The 16,194-nt window shown below is 44.9% G+C and overlaps 1 protein-coding gene across 4 annotated transcripts in view; it reads right to left on the bottom strand.

Annotated features, from left to right (window-relative positions):
- Nucleotides 1-16,194, bottom strand: part of VEPH1 (ventricular zone expressed PH domain containing 1) — a 243,464-nt gene that overhangs the window by 23,626 nt on the left and 203,644 nt on the right. For all 4 annotated transcript variants that reach the window (XM_042999268.1, XM_042999266.1, XM_007086266.3 and 1 more), the window contains exon 11: nucleotides 12,570-12,687. In XM_042999268.1, coding sequence (XP_042855202.1) covers nucleotides 12,570-12,687 — 118 coding nt within the window. The remainder of the gene's footprint in view (nucleotides 1-12,569; nucleotides 12,688-16,194) is intronic.

Genomic DNA, 16,194 nt, shown 5'->3' with positions numbered 1-16,194 from the left:
TTTGTTCTAGCGAGTGGCCAACTTTCAATGTCAGATGGCCACCAGAGGGGACCTTCGACCTCCCTACCATCCACCGAGTCAGGAGTATCATCTCTCGGCCTAAGACGGGCCATCTTGATCAGCTCCCTTACATTATCACTTGGCAGGACCTTGTAGAAGACCCACCCTCTTGGCTTAAGCCCTTCCTAGCCCCACTCCCTCTGGAGCCAAAACCCATTCTTGCTTTGCAGGGGACAAAGAAGAAGGAAAACAAGAAAAGTCTTACCCAGCCTTCAACACCCCTCTACCCTGTCCTACGGGGGGGGACTGAAGAATTAATTTTTCCTCCCCCGTATAACCCCCCTAGGATGCAGGAAGAACACCATCCTCCCCCTCTGGGGGAGGCAGACGCTGTTCCGAGAGCGGGAGGCTGAAACACTCCAGTGGGAATCCGCCCGCCCTTTACCAGACAAAGGGCTTGGAGGGAGCAATCCGCCTCTGCCGCCGACTCCACTATTCTGCCCCTGAGAGCCACCAGACCCCCAGACGTGGAGGGGAATCAGCCCCATCACTATTGGTCTTTCGCCACTAGTGACCTCTACAATTGGAAAGCTCAGAATCCCAAGTTTTCCGAGAAACCGGCAGGGCTTATCGATTTATTAGACTCTGTTCTTTTTACCCATCAGCCCACGTGGGATGATTGCCAGCAGCTTTTGCAGGTCCTGTTCACTACTGAAGAAAGAGAAAGAATCCTCAATGGGGCCTGAAAACTAGTTCCGGGCACAGACGGGAATCCCACCACCAACCAGACTCAGATAGATGCCTCCTTCCCCTTAACTTGCCCCCAGTGGGATTTCAACACGGCAGAAGGTAAGGAGAGGCTCCAGGTCTACTGCCAGACTCTAATGGGGGGGTCTCCAAATGGCTGCTAGAAAGCCAACCAATTTGGCCAAGGTAGGAAATGTACAACAGGGAAAAGATGAATCTCCCGCTGCCTTTTTAGAACGGATCATGGAGGCATTCCGTACCTATACCCCCATGGATCCAGAGGCTCTGGAAAGCAAGGCAGCTGTTATCATGGCCTTTGTAAACGAATCGGCCATAGACATTAGGAGAAAATTACAGAAAATATATAGACTAGGAGAAAAAAGTCTGCAGGACTTACTGGTGGTAGCCAAAAAGGTATATAATAACCGGGAGCCTCCTGAGGACAAGCAGGCTCGCGCCATGGCGGCTGCCAGCAGTAAGCAGACTCGAGACCTGGCCAGAATACTACTAGCTACCACTGCTGACTTCCCTGAGGAACGAGACTGCGGTCTCCGGCAGCTGGCAGACGACGCAAGAAAAGGTAAAGGAACCACCAAGCGGGGGGGTGGGGGGGTGGGGGGGGAAGCAGAGGCTGCAGAAAGATCAGTGCGCATACTGCAAGGAGATAGGGCATTGGGCCTGAGATTGTCCGAAATGGGCCGGCGGGAAGGGAAGCAAGACTGATTGAGTAAAAGTCCTAGAGCTAGATGAACTAAGCGATTAGGGGAGTCTGGGTTCGGACCCTCTCCCCGAACCCAGGGTAACTCTTAAAGTGGAGGGGACCCCTGTTGACTTCCTTGTCGACACCGGAGCACAACATTTGGTTCTCTGCACCCCACAAGGAAAACTAGCCAGCAAGAAGTCCTGGGTACAAGGGACGACTGGTATGAGCCAGTATTCATGGACTGCCCGAAGAACAGTAGATTTGGGAACGGGCCGGGTATCCCACTCCTTTATGGTAATACCAGAATGCTCCTACCCGCTGTTAGGACGGGACTTACTGACCAAGATTGGAGCTCAGATAACTTTCAGACAAGGGGGGGCCTCAGGTCACCGATGGCAAGGGCCACCCCATCCAGGTCCTGACCGTGAAACTGGAGGATGAATACTGCCTCCACCTGGAGGCGCTCCCGAGAGAGGATAATATAGACAGATGGCTACAAGAATTCCCCTTGGTTTGGGCAGAGACGCGGGGGTGGGGGGGGTGGTGGATAAGACTTGCCGCTCACAGGACCCCGGTCCTGGTAGAGCTCAAGCCAGGAGAGAGTCCGGTAAGGATCAAACAATACCCCATGTCTCAGGAGGCCGGGAAGGGGATCGAGCCACACATCCGGAGACTACGAAGCCTAGGGATACTAGTTCCTTGCCAGTCTCCCTGGAACACCCCCCCCTACTGCCGGTCAAAAAGCCTCACACAAATGACTACCGACCGGTACAAGACCTCCGGGAAGTAAATAAGAGGGTCACGGACATACACCCAACTGTTCCCAACCCACATACCCTCTTGAGCTCCTTGGCGCCCTCCAGGGCCTGGTATACTGTACTAGATTTAAAGGATGCCTTCTTCAGTCTGCCGCTGGCACCCCAGAGCCAACCCTTGTTCGCCTTCGAGTGGCATGATCCGGAGGAGGGCTACAGTGGGCAACTCACCTGGACATGGCTGCCTCAGGGATTCAAAAATTTGCCCACCATCTTCGACGAGGCACTACACGAGGACCTGGGTGAGTACAGAAGGGAGCACCCTGGCCTCACCGTTCTACAGTACATAGATGACATCCTGATTGCTGCTGACACGGCCAAAGACTGTGAGTGAGGGACCCAGGACCTGCTGGCTACCCTGGGGGCCTTAGGGTACCGGGCATCTGTGAAGAAGGCTCAGATATGCAGGGAGAGGGTAAGTTACCTGGGATATATCCTGGAGGGCAGACAGCGGCGGTTATCAGATGCCAGAAAAGAAACTGTCCTAAAGATCCCTACTCCCACCTCCCACCGTAAGGGAATTCCTAAGGATCAGCCGGCTACTGCCGCCTCTGGGTTCCAGGTTTTGCTGAGATCGCCAGGCCCCTATATGAAGCTACCAAAGAGGGGAAAACATTTAAATGGGCTGAAAAAGAAGAAACTGCCTTTAATCAGTTAAAAAAGGCCCTCCTAAGTGCCCCAGCCCTGGGCCTACCAGACATTACGAAGCCCTTCCACCTCTTTGTAGACAAACATAAGGGAATAGCAAAAGGGGTTCTAACTCAAGCCTTAGGCCCTTGGAACTGCCCAGTGGCTTACCTGTCCAAGAAACTAGACCCAGTGGCTGCCGGCTGGCCGCCATGCCTAAGAATTATTGCGGCGACAGCACTCCTAGTCAAGGACGTTGACAAACTGACCCTAGGACAGGAAATCTGGATCATGACCCCACACACTATTGAAGGGGTCCTGAAACAGCCTCCTGATAGATGGATGAGTAACACATGTATGACTCATTACCAGAGCCTCCTACTCAACCCTCCACGAGTGTGGTTCCACCCCAGTGCAGCCCTCAATCCTGCAACCCTGCTGCCCGACCCTGCCCGACCCTGACCCTGACCTAGTGGGCCCTGCTCCACTACATGACTGTGTGGGAATCCTGGAACAAGTACATGGATTCCGGACGGACCTGACTGATCCCTCCTGGATGCCGAGGCTACTTGGTTCACTGATGGCAGCAGCTTTGTGCGAGACGGACACAGGTATGCGGGTGCAGCGGTGGTCACCGAAACGGACACCGTATGGGCAGAGGCTCTACCCTCCGGAACGTCAGCCCAGCGAGCGGAGCTCATAGCCCTCACGAAGGCGCTGATGCTGGGAGCTGGAAAACGGCTTAACATCTACACAGACAGCCGTTATGCGTTTGCCACAGCTCATATTCATGGGGCAATTTATCAGGAGAGAGGGTTACTGACGGCAGAAGGACGGACTATAAAAAATAAGCAGGAGATACTTAACCTGCTTACAGCCTTATGGCTTCCTGCCAAGGTAGCCATTATCCACTGCCAAGGGCACCAAAAAGCTGATAAACCAGTAGCTAGAGGTAATCGAAAGGCTGAACAGGCAGCCAAGGCAGTAGCCCTTACTTCAGTCCCCACCATGACCATACAACTACCGGACCCGGGAGACCCAGTTTTACCAGACCAGCCCAAATACTCCCAGGAGGAGTTACAGCGGATCAAGAAACTCCCCATGGCCCAGGAGATAAAGGGATGGTGGTATACACCTAACAAGGAGCTCGTGCTGCCAGACCGGCTTGGAGTCTCAGTATTAGAGCACATGCATCAGTCTACTCACATGGGGGCCCGAAAATTAAAAGACTTAATCCGACATGCCGGAATCAAGATTCACCAACAGGACACCAAAATAGAGCAAGCTGTATCTGCCTGCAAGACCTGCCAACTCACCAACGTGAGAGCCACCTCAAATAAAAAAAAGGAACCAGGCTCAGAGGCACCAGACCAGGAGCCCAATGGGAAGTCGACTTCACTGAAGTCAAACCAGGAAAGTATGGTTATAAATATCTTTTAGTATTTACAGACACCTTCTCTGGCTGGGTGGAGGCATACCCAACCAAGCATGAAACGGCTCAGACGGTGGCTAAGAAGCTACTAGAAGACATCTTACCCAGGTATGGTTTTCCTGCCATGGTAGGATCAGACAATGGACCAGCTTTTATCTCACAGATAACACAGGCAGTAGCCAAGGCGGTGGGGGCAAACTGGAAATTACATTGTGCTTATAGGCCCCAGAGCTCAGGACAAGTAGAAAGAATGAATAGAACCCTAAAAGAGACCCTTACGAAATTAACCATGGAGACTGGCGGGGACTGGGTGACTCTCCTACCGTATGCCCTTTACCGGGTTAGGAACACTCCTTACACCTTGGGTTTTACTCCCTACGAGATCATGTTTGGCAGGCCACCCCCTATTATTCCCAACCTTTGAGCTGAACTTCTTGCGGAGTTTAAAGATCAAGAACTTTTTCTTTCCTTGAGAGGGCTCCAGAGGGCGCACGAGGACATTTGGCCGTGCCTCCGTGCCATCTACGAGGTTGGCCCGACCCCGACACCTCATCAGTACAGGCCAGGAGACTGGGTCTACGTCAAGAGGCACCACCGAGAGACCCTCGAGCCGCGCTGGAAGGGACCCTACATCGTGGTGCTGACAACCCCCACCGCTCTCAAAGTAGACGGCATCACGACCTGGGTCCATCACACCCACATTTGGCCAGCAGACCCCTCCTTGATCTGGAAGGACTTCGTCACGCTATGGGCTGTCAATTGGGACCAACACAACCCACTCAAGCTCAAGCTACAGCGCATTCGGCCCACCTAATATTGGTAACTCTGTTAACTCTGTTTGTCATTGCTCATGCTGCCAGGAGTCCCCACGCCCCCCAAAACATCACCTGGCAGATCATAGACACCAGCTTGGGGACAATACTTAATCAGACCTCCCAGAGCCACCCCAGGGACACTTGGTTCCCAGAACTTTGCGTAAACCTCCAAACTCTGTTCCCCTTGTCACCATAAATGCAGCCGGTCCCATGATTGGGTCCGTAAGCTACATGACAAAGGGGGAATGAAAGGGCGGACCTACCCCGGCCTACTCCATCTTGTTCTGTGTCCTCCACCTTGACCATGCCTCCTCCCGTTGAGTAACCTCCCACTCACCCATTCAAACTTCCCAATCAAAACATGCCCGGCGACCTGCGTAACAGGACTCCGACCCTTCCCCAGCCAATCAGCTGAGGCCACAGCCATTACCTCACCAACTGCCCCTAGACCCCAATAAAACCTTTGTGCTTTTGGAATTCGCTCTCTCTCCCAGGTATCTCACCACTGCGTCGGTGCAGTAGGGGATTGAGCTCGAGCTAGCTCGAATAAAGGCTCTTTGCTTTTGCATCGGACTCGGCTTCCTGGTGGTCTTTGGGGATCACGAATTCTGGGCATAACAAGACAGAGACAGAGCACGAGTGGAGGAGGGGCAGAGAGAGAGGGAGACACAGAATCAGAAGACTGAGCTGTCAGCACAGAGCCCGATGCGGGGCTTGAACTCACAAACCCTGAGATCATGACCTGAGCCGAAGTCGGCCGCTCAACTGACTGAGCCACCCAGGTGCCCCATGCTATTCTTTTTTTTTTTTTCCAACGTTTTTTTTTTTTTTTTTTATTTTTGGGACAGAGAGAGACAGAGCATGAACGGGGGAGGGGCAGAGAGAGAGGGAGACACAGAATCGGAAACAGGCTCCAGGCTCCGAGCCATCAGCCCAGAGCCTGACGCGGGGCTCGAACTCACGGACCGCGAGATCGTGACCTGGCTGAAGTCGGACGCTTAACCGACTGCGCCACCCAGGCGCCCCTGCTATTCTTATTATTACTAAAAACAAATAAAGAGAGGATGAGAGGTAGAGCAGTAGGTGGAGGAAAAGGAAAGGATAAGCCACATGAGTGTGTTTAAAAGCCAATGGGAGGAATCAATTGGGAGGAAGAAACTGAATAGGGAAGAGGGTAATCTATAGGAGAAGGTAGGAAGGATGAGATCCCACCTATGCAAATATTACCATCCTCTTGAGATATTGGATGACTTTATTCTCTGTGGCTGCTAAAGGCACCTATATGTCATTTACATAGATGAGTTTGTGGTTGAAAAACACATTTCTTTCCTTTCCTAACGTTAGTTATATAGGTGAACAAAACGTTAGGATTACTCTGCAAGGTGATGGCCACAGCTCTCCTGAAATATTTTAAGCGCTTTATTTTAGAACTACATAAAAGTTCTTTAAATCAATGTTATCTTAAGGTGGTGTAGTGATAAGAGACTGGTTTACTCATTTTAGTCTGCCTTTTGAAAGCATGCTTCTGCTCCATAGACTGGCTTGACTCAGCTTATTCTCCAAGTGAAAAGGACACATTCCCATGTGTGATGATTTGTTTGTGGAGAACCATGGGCTGACTAATGCTTGGCTACAAGTATAAGGCCATCAGACGCTTTTACCCTATGTCAGGATAAGATTGTTAACCCCATATGATAAGGCAGAAGGATCAGGAAAGTGACGAGAGATAAAGAATAGAAATTAGCCCCTGAAGGGTGCTAGGTTACTGAGCTTAGTTTATTTCCCATCGAGGCTGACATGTTCTTAGCGCGTTTACTATGGACTCTGTGTACATGTGTGTATTGAAACCTCTTAGTAAAATATTGAAATTGGGTATCCATAGGATGTTAAAATCCTGTGCACAGCAACATTTTCTTCTTATAAAGATTTATTTTGCAAAAGTTGCTACTTTAAGGTTTCAGTTCAGTGTCTATTTAATTTTAAGAAGGTATTGGATTTTAAAGTTGCATTTCAAAACAAATCTTCCACACTCACTCTATCATTTACATAATCCACGAATTACTTGGTATCCATACATCAAATGCTTGTTAAACACTACTATGTACTGGGTACTGAGTACTGTGTAGGGCATAGAAAGATGAATAACCCATACTTCCTCTTCTCCTGTTCACTGTCCAGTCAGGGAAGATTAGTAGCAACATGCTGTGTGTGCTGAAGTGTGGGAGAATAGAAAGAACAGAGGAGAGGAATTTATTATCTGGGGGTAGTGGTGTTTCCGTGTGTGTGTGTGTGTGTGTGTGTGTGAGAGAGAGAGAGAGAGAGAGAGAGAGAGAGAGAGAGAGAGCAAGTGAGCTGTGAGTGTGTGGGAAGGTTTAAAAGAGAGAGGCATGCCCGTGTCAGAAAGGCATAGAACAGGAAAATGGGAAGAGAGGGAAAAGAAAAAAGATTTCAGGATAATAATTAATCTGAGTCACTATGTATGTATTTATTTTGTCATTAAATAATTGAAAGTATCTTCGAACAACAAGCTGGCGTTCAATTTTATGCAGTGAATGCATATTCAGTAGTCTCTAACAGTAGGTAAATGTGAAAATGTGAGGTTATCCTACATAAGCACTGTCCTACTTTTGGGACTCTACCCATGTGTAGGACATAAGGCAATATTCTAACATACATAGTAGGAGGGAAGGCATCACAGGGCAAACCTAGCCACTACATAAATCCAAAATGGAGTTTTCTTTTTTGTTACCTTCAAATTACTGTGAAAGTTGATAATGACATTCAATGTTTCCATACTAATGGACTCACAGAGGTATTTGTGACCCATAGATTGGGTCCTCAGAGGCCATTGAGCCCATTTTCACATTGGTATTTGGAGTGGAAAGTTATCTAGCCCACACTGAAGGTGTCCGGCAAAGGAGAGACACAATGGCTATTACCAGTTTGCGGTGTGTGAAGAAAATCTCCTGGGAGAGCTCTTTCTTTTCTTCATATCATTTTGCAACCATCTCCATTTGCCCGTATAATGGAGCCTGCTTCTATAGCACAAATACTTGAAATCACGTTCTAAAGAGGAATCGTGATAGAAGGCTGTCTAAAAAAAATGCTTTCATTTTCTTTTATAACCTAAGGAGACCTCTTACAGACGATCACATTCAACATCTAAATATCTAGTGACTAAGAGAGTAATCACACTGGGGAGTGCTCAGATTTATAGAGGAGGACACGAATGCCAAAACCGAGATGTCTCTAAGTTATTTTTTCTAGGGTGTAAGAACATAGGCATCCCACGTGTCTTGAGAAATAAGAGTGAAAGTCACGACCTAGTCCTTCCTCCTCCTTTTAACAAATGTGACTGAAGCCAGATGTGTTCCAGGATGATGCTGACTAACTGTTACTGCTAACATGCACTAGCAGTTCCAAGACATGAGGGCAACTGATAAAGGGGATTTGCTTGGTTTTCCAGAAGTAAGTTCTGTTCTGTTCTATCCACTTGCTCAATCTCTATTCTCTCATTCATGTGTAGTAATAGGATTGGCAATAAACACCACCAGGCAAATCTCAGAGGACTCGAGTTATTACAGTGATTTTCTAATCGTCTATTCTGTACTTTTATAAAATGATTATCAGAAACTGAGTCAGCAATTGGAAGGATTGGAAATAGCTTCTACGTACGTATTTCCTGCATGTGATGATTTCCCACACATTATCATAACAAAGCCCCTGTTCTTCTTTAAGTGGAATAAGTCATCAGAGAGGTAGATATTATAACACTGTAGAATTTCCAATACTTGGAATGGGAATATACTTGGAATATAATTGGAATTTCCAATACTCAATGTCCTCAATTTGGATTTGCCTAAGAGGTTGAAATCTCAGGTTCAGGAATTAGGCTGCACTGAATCTTGGTTCTACCACTTGGTGGCTATGTGACCTTGGGAAAATTACTTGACCTCTTTGTGTTTCAGCCTCCTCATCTGTAAAATGGAGTCAATAATAATAAGAAAAATACTCAGCTCATTGTTGGTATGATAAATGACAGCAATTATAACAATTTCATTTTTAGACTTTAGACTACTATAGCATTCAGTTTTTTCTAAGTTTATCTGCATCTAATGGATTCAAAGTATATTTTACTGACTATCAGATATTAAATGCCTGTGAATGTCTGTATGTTGCTAGGAGTGCTGGTGGGTGATAAGACTTTAATCTGAAAAAGGGAATGTACTTAGGTGACCATGTAAGCCAGATGATTTGCTGTCAATTTCTGAATGGGTCCTCTAGTTTGGTCTACACACTGTTAAGGAGGATTTATATTTTAGGATGTCTTTCCTGATGTCTAATTGAAATTTTATAAATGCCTCATGTTTTATTTCTCATTTATGGAGATGCTAAACAGCACTTTTTGTTTTATATTGGAACAATGAATACTTGACAGCAATTATTTTACCATTTGTCAGTACTTAAAAAATAATACAGTTTTTTAAAAAATTTCTTTTGTCTTAGGCTCCCCTATCCTACTTCTTTAAACCCATCCTCTCAGAGGTTGAACCCCGTGAGGGGAATCTGGACTCTGAGGGCATTGATTAAATCCAGAGCAGTAACAAGACTCAGGTACAGTCTGTCAGGGGCTAAGCTGGGGGCTATTTTTTTTTTATATATTGACTTACCTCAGGGAGGAAAGAAGCCCCATCTTCATTTACCAGATTTACAATGCACTGGGTATGCTATAGTGATGTGTTTGATTTGATTAATACATAATCACAATCTTGAAACATCTTACTTTAATATTTGAGGCATATTTGATTTTGTCATCTCCAAATATTATTCATTCATTCACTCACTCAGCAAGTATTCATTGCCTGCTATAAACATACAAGGAAGTATGCTAGCCTTTTCCATATATGCCTTCTGGCCCTAACTGGATTATGAACCCCTTCAGAGCAGAGATATTGCACCTTACTCATATTTTATACCAAGCCTTGGCCTGCAGAAGACATTCAACCAATACAACAAACATACATTACGTAAATGAAAAGTAGGATTCGGGTACTATGTTTGCTGTGCATAACAAAATAATAAAATATTTATTCCTATGTCTCGATCATCTTTAAAATTTAAGAACATGAATGTAAATATTGTCTCCATGAATAATATGTGTCGGCAGCATTATGTTAGACCTTTCATTTCTATGAAATGTATAATCTAGATGCTTACATAAAAATAAGATGAGATCAACAACTTACATACATTTTTCAGGGAATCAAGAGTTTTTGGTGAAAATAATAGTTGAACATAGGATTTCTCTCAGACTCACATCCCCTTTCATGTAGCAAAAGGAAATGAACAAAGAAAGCTAAGCACACTGAAGTTTTTAGGGCCAAGCATTTTGATTCAATATGTTCTGCTATAAAATATTTGGCCTTGTTTGAATTTTTATTGCTATATGTTCTCAGTCTATATTTAACTGTGAGAAACACAAGTAAGAAAGAGTAAATGTGCAAACTGTTCTTTTCACGTGTATGGCAGAGAATTTGAGAAAGCATATATTAAAGGAACACTTTGTGTTTTTAACTTCCAGCCCCTCTTCTGAGGCCTCCGTTGGCCAGATATGATTAAATGCTTATTGAGCTAAGGACTCAGCTTACTTGGAATGAGAATTCTTAAGGGTCTCTCAGAGCCATCTAGGATAAGCACCCTACTTCGCCATGCTCTCAAATAAAGTTTCTTTCATGCTGTTTTCCATAGGTGGAATAAGGTCTAATGAGAAAGTTTTATAATGGAGACATTCAATTCCCCAATTCCTTATTTGCTCAAATTAACTTTTTAAAAATTGGGGTGTTCACTCTGGCATCAGCTCAGTGCAGACTCTGTAATCAGCCAACAATCTGTGCCTCACAAAGCCTGCCATCCTGCACTGCCAGCCTCTTCCATCCACAACTTTTCCGTGGGCGAATACAATTCAGCTGGTGCCTCTCCATGAGCCCCTCACAGCTCCATCTGGCCAAATAAACAGACTTTCTTCCATTCAGTCTTAACTTCTCGGCAGTTAGCAAGAAAATAGACTTGCCACAATGGGTAATCTTTAAGATGCTCAACATCCTAAAACGAAAGGAACGGGTACAGGTGGTGCAATCTGTGGCTCTCTAGAGAGTGGCTCATCTACAAAGTGGCTTTGGGCTCAGCAGTGTTTTATCGTTGATCTCTTGGTTGAAACTGCAGTTCTCGAGCACTGTCAGCGGTGAGAACTCTTTGTCCTCAGAAGGCAAATGAGTGATGAAATACTCCAAGGACAGCATAATTTGTGAAAACAGACTTATTATCAACCTAACTCCACTGGTCAGATTGGAGCAAGTGTAACCAGGAAGGCAGAATGGTGGAGTGGTTAAGAGCATGGGCTCTGCAGTCAGACTGAGTTCAAAACCTGCTGCTATTAATATATTACCTGTCTGACCTCAGTTAATCAAATTGCTCTGTACCTCAGTTTCCCCATAAGTAAAATGGAGATAATATCAGTACCAACCTGATAAGATCATTGTAAATGTTAATGAGCTATAGCTGACATGTTTAGCACAGGGCTTGGCTTATTTTTAATAACTGTTAAAAATTGTTATTTTTAACTAATTGTTATTTTTAGGCAAAGTCAGTAGACCAAATTCTTTGGGCAGCAGAAACAGAGGGAAAGGGTGAATAACAGCTAGGAAGGTATTCCTCAATTAATTCCTCACTCTTGAAGTGTTTCACAGCAGAGTCACAAGCAAAAGTGTAAGGGGTAGGGCGCCTGGGGGGCTCAATCAGTTAAGGGTACGACTTTGGCTCAGGTCATGATCTCAGGGTGTGTGGGTTCAAGCCCCAAGTCGGGCTCTGTGCTGACAGCTCAGAGTCTGGAGCCTGCTTCGGATTCTGTGTCTCCTTCTCTCTGCTCCTCCCCCACTCATGCTCTGTCTCTTTCTCTCTTGAAAATAAATAAACATTAAAAAAATGTTTTTTGAAAGTGTAAGGGGTGACCACGAGATGACAGGGTTGTGCATGCACTCACTCCTTTAGCGGCATCTCCCTTCTTTGAGGTTTTTGACAGAACACCTCTTTTTCTCTAACCCTCAGGGTCATCTGGACTGAAATGAATGCTTTCAGGACAAAATAGCCAGTACTACTTTCTTGATGACTACACATAAGGTGTTGTTTCTCTTGCTCGTTTCTGGTTTATGTTTCTCTCCCTTTCAACATCTTCCCTTTCTCTCACTCCCACTCTGGGGAAATACCTCTCTCACCATGAGGCAGAGGCCACCAGGCATACCTTTGTGCATTATTACAACTTAGGACGTTCATGCAAGAAGAAGGCCAGTTAGAATGGCAGGGCTCATAGGTCCCTGTAAACCCCAGGGGCACAAGTGATTCTGAGCAGCAAGAGGAAGGGAGGGGTCTCTCACCGGTCGCTTTCTCGGGGTTGTTGCACATGAAGCATTGCCATGCTCCTGCTGCTTCGCTGAAGCCAAATACATCAAAGAATCTCACTTCTTCCAGATGGAGCTGTACCTGGTCCAGATCCTGTTCCAGGAACACAAAGCACAAAGCACATAAGCTGATCTGCCTGCTACGTAGCATTCAGAGACTGGAAAAAAGGGATATGGGAGCAGGATGGCCAGTACTCAGACTCAGTGCTAAGGACAAGGAGGGAGCATTGAGAAAACCTCTCTGAGCCCATCTTGCAAAAGAGCACCTATCTCAAACCCTTCCAAGGGACTTCTCTTAAATGCAGAGGACAGTGATCGTGGGCCCCAGAGCTAGGCCCCAGGGCTCGGGGGTGGGGCCTGAAGGTGTCCAACATTTTCTTACATCTAATGGCAACTCCAGAATTTCTAAAAAGAAGGGGTACGCAAGGGACAGCGTGGTTGATAGGAAAGTTGTAGGGGAGTTTGTCTGTTATTTACACTTTGCACAAAATTGAGGATCCATTATCCATATCAAAACATTATTTTTGTTAGGTTGGCTTCGTAGGTGGCTGGTGGGAAATATGGGAGAGGGCTTAATCCCTCAGCCCTTTGCTCCGGCACTGTTTTAGTTTTATATTTTATCTTAACGGTATATGCAAATCCTGAATTATATTCCATGGTGCAGCTGTATTGGTTTTAATAGAAAATAATGTCTTAAATTACTTATCAGTAAATTAATTAATTTTCCCCCTCCCAAAAGCTGAGTTGAATGGACACACCAAGAAGACTGGCGCTGTTTTATGTGCCCTGTGGCATCGTGCCAATATGTTCCTGTTTAAGAGGCAGAGGAGAAACGTTCTATTACACTGTAAATGGATGGAATACTATTAGCCTAACCAAATTAAATAGCTCTACTGTCCTCCTGAGGCTTTCCTATTATGTAAATGCCTTGTGTCCTCTGCTACAGGGTGGTCAGAACTGCGCTCTTAAAAGCTTGCTTTCCTCAGAGGGATTTAATGTCTTTGCTAGCCTTCCACGTGCCTAGCTGACTTATGTGTTTGTCCTCTGCAGAGTTGTGATTTTATTCCCCTTCCTCTGGTCCACACATTCTTATCTTCTACCCATAGTAACAGCTCTTAGTAAGCCGAAGAGCCAAAGGATGGAGGCACTGTTTGTGCTGCTTACGATGGCTCAAAAATAAAGAATGGGCAAGTGGCTCCTCAGTTTCTACCCCAAAGCTCCTGTTTCCCAGGCCTATGTTTCTTAACAGAGGTGAGAAATATGCCAAACCCTAAGAACCCTGCGAGAATAAAGATCTACTTTGTTCACAGTTGTATCCCCAGAATCTAGTCCAACATCAGGAATGGATTAACATTGGTTTGCAAGCCCAGTGCAAAGTTTTCCAATGAACCATATGAAAGTATTATGAACATTTAAAGGGAATTCTTTTAAGAGAACATTTACACTCACTGGAACATAAACACAATGAAGGCAGGGATTTTCTCTGTTATATTGGCTGCTATGATCTCAGCGCTAAAAATGCCTACCCCATAAGCAAGCATGAAATAAATATTTGTGGAATTATGAAAGGCATAAACTGGGACTAGAAAGAAATACTTTTCAGCATTCTTTATTAAGACTATTATGGCTTGTGTTCTGGCATTAGACATCTTGGAGCCTCAACATGCTGAATATAGTATTTTGAGTTGCTAACATTTAATACCATTTTTTTTTAAAGCATGTTCCCAAGATAAAGACTGAAGAAGCACCTGGGAGTTTTGCAGGTTTCAAAGGATGAAATCTATATTTAAATTTATGGGGGAAAAGCAGATGTTCATAAATCTCAGTTTCAGAACTGTGAAGTCTCTGAAGTCTATTGGCCATTGGCATGCAGATCACTTCTCTATTTCACACACAACCGAGGATCAATTTTTCATTCACCACAAACACTGCTAACAAACAAAGTACTTAAAATAATACTTAAGGGTTCCTTTATTTTTCCTGTTCTGAGACCAGAAATGTCCCAGGTTGTTGCCTACAATCCACATTTGTCTTGGCAATAAGTTACTTAAAAAGTTTAGGACAGATGGCAAGCTACATCCCTGCGTTCAAGTTCTGAAGTCAAAAGCAGGCTAATTCTTTAGAGGATTTAGGTGTTATGCAAAGGGAACTGACTGAAGAAGATAGAGGGTAATTCTCTGAACTGTTGAAATCAGCAATAACAGCCAACCTTGAAGAGAGACAGATGCAACACATGTAGCTCCAAATATTGTTGGAAAATCAAAGCAAAATAAATCACAAAACAAGCAAACACAAACCATCAAATAGCGATACGTACATTTTTGGAATTTTGGTTTCTTGACTGTGCTTGAGGTCATTATTTCTCTCTCCTACTTATCTTCTTTACCCTCCTGGGTCTTATAATTTCTGAGGCCTTGCCCGAGAATTACTATATGGCTTTTTTTTTTAATACCAAGAGAATTAAAATTGACTTATTTAGAGAATTATAAGCTTATTTTAAAACAACTAGACCCCAGAAGAATAATAAAAATCATTCATATCTAAATATAGTTCCTCCCTGAAGTACTTTAGTTCCATGGCATTGTGGTAGACAGACCCTAGGGTGACCCTCCCCCCCACACACACACCATAATTCCCATCTTCTGGTGCTTATTCCTTCATGTAAACCCTTCTTAGGTGTGGGAGAGACCTGTGACTTGCTTCTGAGAAAATGACAAAGATGATATCAATCCCATGATTATGTTATTATGTACACAAACACATACACACCACACACACACTACACACACACACACACACACACACACAGACCTATCTTGTTAGCAGATGCATAAGGGAGACTCTCCTGTTGGCCTGAAGAAGCAAGGCCATGCTACGAAGTGCCTATGGACAGAGCCACAAGGCAGGTAACTGTGGGTGGCCTCTTGGACCTCAAGGCAGCCTTCAGCCAATAGCCAGTAAGAGTTCCAGGTCTTTAGTCCTACAATCCCAAATAATGATATCTGCCAACAGCTTAACCACGTTTGGAAGCAGACCCTTCCCAGTCAAACCTCTAAATGAGATCACAGCCCAGCCAATATCTTGACTGCAGCTTTGTGAGACCCTGAGCAGAAGACCCAGCTAAGTCACAAGCAGACTCCTGACCCAAGGAAACTGTGGGATAACAAATATATGTTTTTTTAAGTTTCTAGGTTTGGGTAATTTGTTATGTAGCACAAAGACTCAATACCGACACTGTGCCATGAAGAAGGGAAGGTGACAGACACCCTGTTGGCCAATTCTCAATGAAAATGATGATTTTACTTAGGTCACATTCTTCTGAGAACGCTCCAAATCAGGCCTCAATAAAACCAGAAGAATATAAAGAAAAAGATACATAATCATAGTAAGAATACAGTAAGAAAGGTTTTCTTGATAAATACCATCGAATTCAAAAGGGATAGAGGCCCCTGGAGGAAAAATGATGTTTTTAAATAGCCGATTAAATGAACGCTTCTCTATTTTTTTAAAAATCATTAACGGGAGTAGGAATTTGGAGAACTATATAAAAAGTCTCTTGCAAAGCCTCTTAGGGGAAAAATAGCCAAATAGCCTGGAAAGA

This window comes from Panthera tigris, chromosome C2, assembly GCF_018350195.1.
Source record: "Panthera tigris isolate Pti1 chromosome C2, P.tigris_Pti1_mat1.1, whole genome shotgun sequence".
In the NCBI taxonomy this organism is placed as follows: domain Eukaryota; kingdom Metazoa; phylum Chordata; class Mammalia; order Carnivora; family Felidae; genus Panthera; species Panthera tigris.
This window is presented reverse-complemented; position numbering and strand designations above follow the sequence as displayed.